We start from the raw sequence: 12,020 nt of genomic DNA, 5'->3' as shown, positions 1-12,020 counted from the left end.
TGGATAAAAGCGTCTGCCAAATGCATAAATGTAAATGTAATGTATCAATGTCCATGTATGCGCTCTCAAGTGGCCAACAAAGTGGCCCATAGATGCCATGCTTTTGTTTATAATTGCGGAGACGTTCCTAATTAGCAATAAATATTAAAATCGTTCAATGATTCAGTGGTCAGTTTGCGGTCAATGTTTGTCAATGGCCAAGACTGCAACTTTAGATATTTGGACAGACACTGGGCCGTTTCTCAATTCCGAGCACACAGAGAATGGACTTGTGTTTCCGTGGAGATCGGTCTTGTAAAAGAACAAACACGGATAGACACTTCTCCAAAAGTCTGCATTCGAGGCATCCTTGATATCAATAAAACATCCCGGTACTTTAGTGTGTTCTCAGTATTTGTGTGCTTGAGTATTGCACAGTTGATGATGAGCGAAAACACAAGGACGCAAGATAGCTGAAGAACGCAAACAGCCTGAATATCCCAAGCATCATTTGTTAGCATTTGCCACATGGTTTAATATTCCCTTATTTAATGCAATAAAATTGATACAGCCTATATTATTTGTGCATTAAGTGTCTAAAGCCATTGTACAGTTTATGGACACAATTGCACATAAATGGAAAAAAAATGTTTTTACAGACCATTGCAATTATTTCTCAACTGCTGATAACGCAACTATTTGGAACAGAATGGCCCAAGCATGCATCATTCCTACCATTGTTAACAAAACACGTTTTTGGGCTAGAGTAAGATTTTTCACATTGTTAGGACAGTAAGTCACACTTTAAACCTACGATAATACGTACGTCACAAAACAAACGATGACGACAGCTTTTTTAAAGCAAAAGTCCAGCATGTACTAGATGCAGGTGGCGTCATACAGTATCATGGCTAGTCTCGCGCTTTAGTGTCTTTCTTTAGATCACTGGTCTGGAGAGTCTTAAAGAACGTAAATAAACAGTTCGGTAAAAATAGAGACGTTACACGTCATTGTACTAACAACTGTCATGACACTGCACGTACAGAGTAAAAATAGAAAGCCTCTGCCAAATGTCTGCTTGATTTAAGTGTCTGCTTTATTAAAAACAGCCGTTCACCTCTCTAACGGACCTTTCCATAACATAACGTACGGGAAGGATGGCTTGTGTGGGAAAGGTCACATTAGAAAGAACACACCAATGATTGAAGACCAATTCGCTTAAGCGTTACGTTTATGCCTTTGCAAACAACACCATATTTGATGCTTTGCTAATAACCGTTTAATTACATATTTCAATAACATTTCTTATATAGCCTAGTTAATGTAGCGATATATTGCTCTCTTATCTCATGCGACTGTGCAATAAAATAATGTGCAATACACTTTACACACGATATAAACAATACATTTTTTTTACCACAATTTATTACTGCACCTGGTTTCTAGGAGGTAAAAAAAATATGTGCGCGTGTACTGGCAAAAATAAACACCCATTCATTAATAAAATTTTACATTTATGCAATACATTTTTACTTGTTGCAGCAATAGGCGAAACTGCGAATTGACATAAAACAAACCGTTAAAATACTTTTAAAAATAGTCCATCATTCATAGATTTCAGCTTAAATCAAGCATGGAGTTGTATTTTTCCCACATAACATTGCATTTATATCTCGCTTATTACACGGCTCGTTGGAATGCTCGATTCTGATTGGCCAGCCGCGACATTTGCCAGTTCGTTATTCCCAGATAACAACTGCTCAAAACTAATAACACACGATAACCCGGATGCAGAAAATCATTTTGGCAGTTTAAAAAAAAAAAAAAATTTGTCAAAATTAAATCTTTTAATAACATATATGACATTATATTTACAAAGGAAACCAAAAGTAAACAGTTTTTCCTCGCGGGAACGTCTGCATTCGGTAAAAATGAGCTAATAAAATATTTCAAATTCACATTTAATGTCCAGTTTTTTTCTCATGTGGCAAGTAGCCGTGTAATAAGCGGGATAATGTACAAGCAGCCAGCTGTTATCGCAAAATAAGCCCCTTAATTCTGCCATAACAACTGGCTGCCTGTACATTATCCCTTACATAATATATTCAGCCATTTTCAATCTAGCTCATCGTTTTTGATAACTCGAGGAACCGCACGGCAAAAACACGTGTGACCGCAGTCTGTCTGCAAGTCTGCGTCATGTCCTACATTTAAACATCCCAGACAAACATAACAGACATGAAACTGCTATGTAAAGCAGCCAAATTTTAGGAAAACAAGAAGTGGTTTGGTCTTGGCCTAATAAGTTCCTGTATTTTAACTGGTAGAGCATTGAGCTGGCAACACAAAGGTCATGGGTTCGATTCCCAGGGAACACACATACTTAAAGGCACTGCAAGTCCCTTTGGATTAAATCAACTATCAAATGCATGAATATAGACAGAACTAAAAGACAACATTACTTATAATAAGCGCATTATTAAAATGATTGTTGGAACAGTTAATCCGAAAATTACAACTTCATTATTTATTTACCCTTATTCCGTTCTAAATATAAGTTTCTGCTTAACCAATGATTTGACATCCACCCTCTCCATCTCTTTTTGGAGTGTTCATATGAAGTATCGTCTGATTATTCCGACTCATTTTTTTAAATGACTTAAAGTGATTCACCCATCATTGACTCACCCTCTTGTCATTTCAAACCTGTATGGCTTTCTTCCTTCCGCAGAACACAAAAGAAGATGTTGTTAACAGGACCCCATTCACTTGCATTGGTTTTGCGTTCAAGTGAATGGAGTCCAGTGCTGTTCCGTAACCAGCTTTCTTCAAAAAATCTTCTTGTGTGTTTTGCGGAAGAAAGAAAGTCACAAAGGTTTGAAATGACAAGAGGGTGAGTCAATGATGTCAGAATTTTCATTTTTGGATGAACTGTCACTTTAAGCATGAGTAAATGATTTTCAGTTTTGGTATTAAATATTTGTCCTGCTTACTAAAAAAACATGAAACCACGTCAGTACTGAACAAATGAAATTTATATGAAAATAAGACATTATTTAAACATCTCTTCGCATGCATGCACAAACATGAAGGAAATGACAGCAAACACCACATTCGACTACACTTTCAGGTGCTCCTTTTACGGGATACGGGTGACAACGGCGCGTCAGGTTATTCCGTGGCATAAAATAAAATAGCGTCTGACAATGTGGCTTTACTTTGCTTCTTGTAGTTTTTTGGCACTTTGCTTTTCCTTTGCCTGAGGACAAAGAAGAGAAACACATTCGTAATCATTCTCTAAATTTAGAAAAAGTTGTTTCAGTCAAAGAGAAAGTTATAACAGTTTTATTAAAAATGTTTTTTTTTTTCAGAATAACATGCGCCAATGAATTATCCCAGTCTGCAAAACTCAACAGATTTTTCTATTTCAATGTATAGCGTGATATGTAAATAGTGAGACACAACATGATAAAAAAGGACCCACAGCCGATTCCAAAGCATAAGGAGGAGCGTATTATTAAAAGAAGTGCGACACTCATAGTGCGGACGTGGTTTTAGTCATACCGTCCACCCCTAATGTCAACAAATTTACAAGACCAAAACAGAGATGGTTTAATTCCACTATTAAATGACCCAACACTGCCCTCTAGTGGTAAGTGTAGATTTGAGATCGAAACATGCACACAGTGACTTTTCTATATACATCATTGCCAAGTTACAATTATGTTTCAAAGCAAAAAGTACTTAATTATATTTTGTCTGATTACAATCTGTTCTAAGCGAGTCTGTTTGACTTTGCTGTCACTAATGTGAACTCTTGCCATGAATACAGCTTCTTATCTGCCGTACCTGATCTATCATTGACATCTTAAATATCTCTTACCTTTTCAACCAATGGTATCAGCTGTTGATATTCAGCCAACGTCTTCAGTAACTCCATAATAAAGGGTAGATAGTTGTGCTTCCTTCTAATGTTTTCAACCTACAAATTCCAGCAAAAAACAAACACATTATTTGGTCTATAGTGTTAAAATAATTTGTAAATTGTCCTTCCTATATCTGTTTCTTCCTAATATTATTTTTACCATACAGAAACACGTAACCACATGCGTTAACACAAGCGTTTCAAACTGTAATATACAGATTTTTCAAATAAAAGTAGCAAGACACTGTGACATACTTTATATCGCTTAAGTTTTTGAGTCTCTTCCTCAATCAGGAGCTGAAACTTGGCAATCTCTGACTGGATAGAGCTAAGATGATTTCCACTCTGGTCTGTGTCCATCGGCTCTTCCTGTGAAGAATAAACTGATTCATGAATGAGCTTTCTCATGCAACTACTATATCACAATTAAAATCACTCACCTCTGTTAGCTGAGCCTGTAGTTCATCAATCTTTCTTTCATAAATCATCTTTCGGTCTGATACGATGGCCATCAGGTTGAAACGAATCTCTCCTTCACTGTATCTGAAATTAGTGTAAGATAAAAGAAACAACGAGACAACACAAATTCACACCGATAACATATATAAAGTATGTGCAGTATATATTTAACACTAACTTCTGTATTCTTTTCTCAATAACGGGTCGTACAGCTCCGATCCAGTTATCCTGGTTACACACACCTGAAAAAATGTTAGGAACATGAAAAACAAATGGTGTGGATACACATATTTTAACCTTGAAATAGCTGGAAGATCACGCTATGTGATAAATTATTAAATGATCAAACTGAACAATAATCAAGTTTCTACATACCCAAATCTATGGGTCCTTCACGAAGTCCATCCAGCTCATACAGTCTACCGTTAACAGGAACATAGCTAACAAAGTGAAACGCGTCTTCTTCTTTAGCAGATGATTTGGAATCGAACTCAAACATCTGCTGTCTGAAAAACAAAAAACAAACATTAGTAAATACTGTCAACTATTGAAATATGGTAGCTGAAAACCTTTCATAAAAGCAAATAAACCATACCTGGCAAAGCTGTTGTGGACTTGTCGAATCACTTCAGAGTTACTGAGAGCAAGACCCTTCATCTTGAAAAACAAACAAAAACAAAAGCATTACCATAAACATAAACACCTTCTATTAAAGCTTTTTTCATTGCATTCGTTAAACAAATCTAAAAGTGAACACAGCAAAGAAAATATGATGTAACTTACTGCGGCATCAAAACTGTTTGAGAACTCTTTAAATTCTGTCAGTGTTTCCCCCAAAAGCATATCCGGATGTGTGCAGTTTAACAAAACACTGATGATGGCCTGGGTCGCACAGGCATTATTGATGACCTACAATGTTAAGCAAATAAAAATGAATGGTTTAACATGCCTTCATAGCCGGATTCTGTTAAAACGCGAGAACGCATCACGGAGCACCTGCTTGGCAAAGAAGATCTGCTCCAGCCTTGAGTCTTGAACTATAGACCCTGCTGGCTCCTCACCGGGTTGCCACTTGAAGAGGAAAATCAGACCGTGAACTGGCCTGAAATTAATGACATGCATATTTAATAGCAGTTATATGCGCAAAGTTGAAAAACACTATTTATAATGCAGGATTCTCGGCTTACTTGAGATTTTCTAAGTCACCTGGCTCCATACTCCATATCTCTTCCACTTGTGCACCTTTGCACCCTAATAAAGGCAACATGGAAATTGGAAAAGTGTGTCATGAACGTGCCGTGCATAACAAACAAAGTATTGAGTAAAAACGCTTGCCTGTGTCTTTTAAAATGATAGTTGACCCCCCCAAAAAATAATGTTATGCCATCATTTTTTTTATCATCATGTGGTTCAAAACCTGTATGACTTTCTCTTTTCACCAGAACACAAAAGAAAACATTTTCAAGAACACACCAAACAACATTAGAGTCCATTTAATTCCATTGCATAAACACAAAACCACCGAGACATTTCTCAAAATATCTTCTTTTGTGTTCCACAGAAGAAAGAGTTGTTGACGTCACAAAACCCTGAATCGAAATGTTTTAATATGGATTTTGACGCCACAAAATCCTAAAGCTAACATTTCCAACGTGTCTATCTATGACATCACAAAATCCTGAATAAACATTGCAAACGTGTCTATAACGTCACAAAAATCCTGAATCTAATATTTCGAATGTGTCTATGACATCACAAAATTGTGAATCGAACGACACTACAAAATCCTGAATGAAACGCACCAGTAATAAAAATGTATGATGCCAAGACATATCGATTAGGTAGGCTGCGCACTAGATTTGAAAACGCAGACAATCTATGATTGATGCGCAGGTTAAAAACGTAATAAACGACAGTCAGCTGTCATTCTGAATGAACTAAGTCGCATTTTGCAGATGACTCATGCACTGAACTCAGATAAGAAGATTTGACAGGTAACGTTACAGTCCTGCGATCTGTAAACGACACTACATGCTGGCGATCACCTAAAAACAAGCTTTGTTTAAACTCTAAAACATCGGTTATATTACTGATCCAATCAGTGAACTGGAACCAGCGCCGTTACCCGCACCGCTAATGTATGAAAACATTGAGTGCTTACCGAAGCCTTTTATCAGCTCTGTGAAAACTCCCGGGTCACTTTCCATAAGACACCATTCCCCTGCGCTTCCCGACATGTCTGACTTTGTAAATTAATTTATTGTAAACAGAGAACGTGCTCGTGTAGCGGTTGGACAAGGCTACTCTCATTCGCACAAACAGCGATTTCCCGGCATTCCCTTCCACATGCGTCACTCTTCTGCTTCATATGGAGCGTTCAGTGAACGAAACTCGCTTCTGCCACCGCGTGGACTGGAGTACAATTGTTGCGTCATTCTATACACTTCCCTTCCAAATAAAAGATACATTTTTAAAGCCTGTGGAACATTTGTCTACTCTAGGCAGTCTAGAAACTTCCAGACAGGTGTGTTGAGCCAAGCTGAAGCTAAACTCTGCAAAACACCGGCCCTACAGGACCGACTTTGGACACCCCTGGTCTAGATTATAGATGAACATCTATTTTTTCTTGATGTTTAGAAAATATTTTGTTTGGTTTTGCAAATATCGCCTCAAGTAAGAGAAAAAGATATTTTATTATTCACGTATTCAGCTATTTATTGTAAATTCCATATCCGTAAATGTAAATATAGTAAAACTATAAAAACCTTCGTTTTTGAACAAGAAATTTAAACTTGTATGAATACAAAGAATGAAAATAAGCAATAAGCATTTCTAAAAAACAATAAGCATTTCCACGTAGTTTTTTTAAAAGACTTTAATTAAAATATTTCTGTACACAAAAGAGTGGTGAGGTAGAACTATGTAGCTCCTGTTAAAAAAATGTCCAAATCAGCTAAAATACAGTAGGCTACCAAACGTATCTTTTGAAGCACATTTGAAGTTTAGTTTTTACAGCAGAACAAACAGCAGGAGTGTATTTTAGCTGACTAGTGTGGGACATTTATAACATGAAAAAACAATAATATATACATACTCAATTATGTCAGTTAACCAGAACACTTAGGCAGATGCTATTTGTACCATAGCAGCAATACAGTACATTTCAACAAAACTTGTGTATAACCATGCCAAAAACCTAATTACAGAGTTGACAGAGGTTGGCTATTTCCAGAGCCTTCACAGCACTGTTCAATGAGTGGCAGAAGTCTCCCTTGCTGGTGAAGCTGTTTTGTATCTGATCCCCCTCCAATGCACCGCCCATTAACAAAGACCCTTGGCACCTGAAAGAGTTCAAAAGAAGTTAGTTAATATATTCGTACCGTACTGTTCTGGCACATACTGATCGATTATTAATTACACATTAATTATATGCTGTATATACCTGATAATACATACCTTAATAATATAGCAGTGTGCAGTGAATGATATACACAGATGAACAGGTAGTACCAACTTAAACTATCTATTCTAAATACAAATAAATAAATGACAGCACTTACTGTTCTGGCACCTGTCATTTGCGCCAAAGTCTCCTGAAGGTGTCGACCATCGTTGTGCTCATCCAGTTCAATGACTTTATATGAAGCCCCAATCTCATTAAATACATTCTTAGCCATCTTACAGTAAGGACATGTGGTCTTGGAGAATATCACAACACAGTTCTTCGAGACAACCTCCTATATTGAAAACATTAAAACGGTTATTTATGGAAGACTGTTATTTTTTAGGATGGTTTGTTACGCAGAGGCAAGTTATCACAAGGGCTAGATCTCAGTAACCTTCACAACAACAATAAAAGACAAAGAGAATTGAAATGTTTTTGATTTTGTAATTATTTTACTGTTTAAGCTTTGCTGAAACAACTACAACACACTATTTGTTTTCAGGATTTAAAGTGACAGCTCAATATCTTTCTGTAGCCTCTCTTGTTAAATCTTAAGACACATACTGAAATTGACTAAGTGACAACTAGCCCCGGTCTCTTCACATCATAGTATCAAAGCTTACCTGAACAAACTGAGTACACGCCGAGCTTGACAACCCAGGAGCAGAGGATGTGAAGTTCCCCATTCTAGATAAACGACATAAACTTTGTTATAACACAGTACTATTTACCTAACACAGGCCCAGACTGAAACCAGTAATAACCTTGTGATGATCACTGGTTTGTACAGAAGACATGACGAAGATACAAGGAATGCGAATGCAGTTAATGCGGATAAAAAAGAATGAGGCTGGCTATTTAAATCAGGCATTTTCCAACAACATCTACTGTCTGGTTCTGGCTAAAGCTACTGGAAGTGAAGCAGATAACTGAAAACTCAACAGCTAGACTGTAAGCCGATCAGATCACAGGGGATTTAAACCTCAATGACCTTTTAAACAATGATTTAACAGCTGTCCCGATTTTCTCAAGATTAACGTTAAATGGCAGATATGTTATTATAAACAACCTATAATAATTTAAAATCTAATCTATAATAATAAATAATACTTGTGTTGACCTTAGGATTTGAGGTTTGTATTTGGACAGACAGTCTCTCGTAAACATTTTGACGGGAAGATAACGTAAAGCGCTGCTTGAAAATGAAGACAGATATCAAACGACAATCGATTACTTCTCTAAAATTGATACAATACACATCTTTTGATCATAAGTCCAAAACACACGCATACCTCTCAACCGGAACCTCATTAGTATGACGTTTTAGACTAGCGCTCCACACATAAGCTCCGCCCCTCACGCACTACGTACGTTGCTACCAGCCTATCTGGCCAACAAATGTTTCTAACCAAATGTATTTATTCATTGAACAACACAAGACAGGAAATGACTAACAACGTAAGACACAATAGCCAATTAAATGTTTCAACTGGAAATTTTCCCCTGGCAATTATTTTTTGCAAAACTTTATTGATGAAACACAAACGACTGTGATTGGCCAATGCAGACCAACGCTAATAAAAGTAACAGCAACCACGTGATAATCGAACATTTATTTAAGGATTTGTTCTTCCTAACACCAACAAATACTATTATTTATATCAACAACTGGGATTTTAGCGGTTAAAACCGTTCTCACAAGGCACAACATCAGGACATGATCGTTTCTATCCTCCCTTTTTTTAGATATGCAATTTCTTGATTTAGCCACAAGAGTGCTCTATTGATCAGTTTAGATTAGCTGTTTATCTGATGGTTTTCTGCCCCATCGCTCCAATTTACTGAGCAAAGCTTTAAAACAGATAAAGGTAATAATAACATTTATGTTTTTAGGTGATACCCCTAAATGTGTCCATCATAACAGGGGGAACACATCCTGACAGGCGAGAATGTTGTCATATTGTCATATACTCAAGCCCGTAGACAGCCTAATGAAAGAGGTGGTTCTTTTTCTCAGAAAGGGTTTTCCCAAGTTTTCCCCAACATTTATTATTTAATTATGAGGTTCATTTTGGGTGACTCTTTTGCTCGAATTTTGTGCTGGATGAGCTTGTTGTTGTAACAAGCAGTAATACTGAAATGTTACGCACAAAATATATTTATTTTCATAGCATGTCCCAGAACAACGCAAGGCTGGGTTCTTTCTAGGGACCAGAGAAAATCAATGCCACAAGTTGTTTAATTGATATAACATAAAAATGATTTCTGTAAGCTTTTTTCCCCTCAAAGCACATTTCCAAAAACCGCCACTTGATATCCTAATGATGTAGGGGTAGAAAAGCTATAGCATATAAATTATTTATTTATGTGTGTCTATTAGGGTTACCCTCTTAAGAAGTCTGAATGGCTCATTTTTAGATTCTAAAATAAAAACTAACAAAAAAATTATGAAATGCTCGTAACATGCCGATTAATAATGCTTAATGTAGAAACCTTATGGATCATAACCGGTCACAAACCTGGATTACAGCCCTATAGTTGTAAGATCGGAGTCATAGCAAACAGTAAACCGATTGACAGATACATTTACTTTAAATTTGCTTCATTTCGTGTTACAGCGAAAGTATCAATTTATTTAGGCTACCTGATGCAGTGTCTTCAGCTCAGCGCGTCTTTGGCGGGAGAGATTCGGCGCGTGCATAGCGGAAGGGGTCTCAAGCACGTTTGGCGCTATAAAGATATTAGATCATCAACATTGAAACGTTCCGGCTGGTTTTGAACTATAGAAATGAGCAAAATCATACTGCTTAATGTTGGACATGTTGTGAACGGATTTCAAAAAGGACTTTTCATTTAAATGGGGATAAAACCCTTTAAATGGGTTGTTGACAGACTAGTATGCAAATTTGTCTGGTGTGACGGGAGAAAAATAAAAATAACTCTCTCTTGTGCTTTTTTATTTGATAAAAATAAATATTAATAATATAAAACAATGGTAATATTGACAGTTTGTTTTCTAAAATTTGCTACGTCACAGCATAGGACACAACTACCCAAATGAGGGGAAAATAATGAGTGCACCGTTTTTCACCCATAGGGTGGCGCTGTGACATTCCGTGAAACACTTTAAAACGTAACAAGGGACGTTTTCTGTTATGTGATCGCGTGATATTTCCCCCCTTTTATGACAAGTGATTTAAGGCTGCTCCCTAATCGCTTCTCAAAAGGTGCCACCTTGCCGTTTGCTAGACAGAGCCAATTGATTTTTAACGAAGCCTTATGCATTAACCAACAAGAATTATGTCTGTTCTTGTAACTTTCTAAAGCATCAAGAAAGACCCATTTTATGGTATTTTGTCAGAACAATAATACATGTTGTGAAAACCCAGAAGGAATGCCATAAACATTTTCTTTCTTTCTTTCTTTCTTTCTTTCTTTCTTTCTTTCTTTCTTTCTTTCTTTCTTTCTTTCTTTCTTTCTTTCTTTCAGAATTGAACAAAATAAACTTTGCATTATGTATAAGTTACATCGTTTAAAGTTTAATGGCCTGAACTTGATCCGCATTAATATTGTTAAAGAAAGACGACCAGTGTGTCCTCACCTTTCATTTGCTGTCACAGTACACTGTACTAAAAACGACATTCTTCCGTAGCATTTTTGTCTTGTTTTCTAGTAGAAATATTTGAAACGTCTTAAATTACGGTACATTTACATAACAAGAAAAGTGACCTAAGATATTTAGTCTTGTTTCATGAAAGAAAATATAGCCTAAGAAAAAGGTAAGAATATGTTTAAAACAAAATTGTAAATGAAATCTGTAGTAAGTTACTGGAAAACCTGCTGCAAAACCACAGCAAAGTTTTACAGTATAAGACGTTGCTCGGGGATCATATGATTTGCTTTTTTTTCATCCTCAATAAACTCTCCAATAATACCTTTAACCCTTATCATGCAAATACTAAATACTTTTTCTCTGAACCATGCATACGAACAATGTCTTTTTCTCTGAACCATGTCATTTTTTCCGTCGCCCTTCCCTTCTAGGAAACATGTGTAACCCACGTGTCACAATGACGACAAAATCCTCCTTACCATGCACAGTCTTCTGAAAGTAACGGCCGCCATTCACAAAACTGTGGCACACTTATCGCAACCCCTAAAAACGTAATTCCCCACCCCCACGCAGGGTTTCACACTGCGCGTCAGACGGCC

At 36.7% G+C, this 12,020-nt stretch overlaps 2 protein-coding genes across 5 annotated transcripts; both read right to left on the bottom strand.

Annotated features, from left to right (window-relative positions):
- Positions 1 to 531: 531 nt before the first annotated feature.
- Positions 532 to 6,731, bottom strand: uchl5 (ubiquitin carboxyl-terminal hydrolase L5). The gene is made up of 11 exons (XM_057324905.1): positions 6,525 to 6,731; positions 5,551 to 5,614; positions 5,360 to 5,465; positions 5,147 to 5,272; positions 4,959 to 5,020; positions 4,739 to 4,869; positions 4,542 to 4,605; positions 4,345 to 4,447; positions 4,160 to 4,273; positions 3,863 to 3,961; positions 532 to 3,238 (listed from the first exon to the last, which is right to left on the bottom strand). The coding sequence occupies exons 1-11, from the start codon at positions 6,598 to 6,600 to the stop codon at positions 3,194 to 3,196; spliced, it is 990 nt and encodes a 329-aa protein (XP_057180888.1). The 5' UTR covers positions 6,601 to 6,731; the 3' UTR covers positions 532 to 3,193.
- Positions 6,732 to 7,221: 490 nt separating this feature from the next.
- glrx2 (glutaredoxin 2) lies at positions 7,222 to 10,500 on the bottom strand. Of its 4 annotated transcripts, none has more exons than XM_057324913.1 (4): positions 10,453 to 10,500; positions 8,432 to 8,495; positions 7,924 to 8,100; positions 7,222 to 7,704 (listed from the first exon to the last, which is right to left on the bottom strand). In XM_057324913.1, exons 2-4 carry the CDS (start codon positions 8,492 to 8,494, stop codon positions 7,564 to 7,566), a joined length of 381 nt encoding a protein of 126 aa, XP_057180896.1. In that variant the 5' UTR covers position 8,495; positions 10,453 to 10,500; the 3' UTR covers positions 7,222 to 7,563. The 4 variants fall into 4 exon arrangements, with proteins under 4 accessions (XP_057180896.1, XP_057180895.1, XP_057180894.1 ...); XM_057324912.1 differs by lacking the exon at positions 10,453 to 10,500 and adding an exon at positions 9,101 to 9,207; XM_057324911.1 differs by lacking the exon at positions 10,453 to 10,500 and adding an exon at positions 8,929 to 9,083.
- Between the last annotated feature and the right edge of the window lie 1,520 nt (positions 10,501 to 12,020).

This window comes from Triplophysa rosa, linkage group LG25, assembly GCF_024868665.1.
Source record: "Triplophysa rosa linkage group LG25, Trosa_1v2, whole genome shotgun sequence".
In the NCBI taxonomy this organism is placed as follows: Eukaryota; Metazoa; Chordata; class Actinopteri; order Cypriniformes; family Nemacheilidae; genus Triplophysa; species Triplophysa rosa.
This window is presented reverse-complemented; position numbering and strand designations above follow the sequence as displayed.

Coding starts and splice junctions, on each gene's coding strand:
- uchl5 (XM_057324905.1), bottom strand. CDS start 6,600: ATGTCGGGAAGCGCAGGGGAATGGTGTCTTATGGAAAGTGACCCGGGA. Junction 5,615..6,524: donor AGAGCTGATAAAAGGCTTCG/GTAAGCACTCAA, acceptor TGCCTTTATTAG/GGTGCAAAGGTGCACAAGTG. Junction 4,870..4,958: donor GTCCACAACAGCTTTGCCAG/GTATGGTTTATT, acceptor TTTGTTTTTCAG/ACAGCAGATGTTTGAGTTCG.
- glrx2 (XM_057324910.1), bottom strand. CDS start 8,679: ATGCCTGATTTAAATAGCCAGCCTCATTCTTTTTTATCCGCATTAACT. Junction 8,496..8,572: donor AAACCAGTGATCATCACAAG/GTTATTACTGGT, acceptor TCGTTTATCTAG/AATGGGGAACTTCACATCCT. Junction 8,101..8,431: donor CGTGTACTCAGTTTGTTCAG/GTAAGCTTTGAT, acceptor TTTTCAATATAG/GAGGTTGTCTCGAAGAACTG.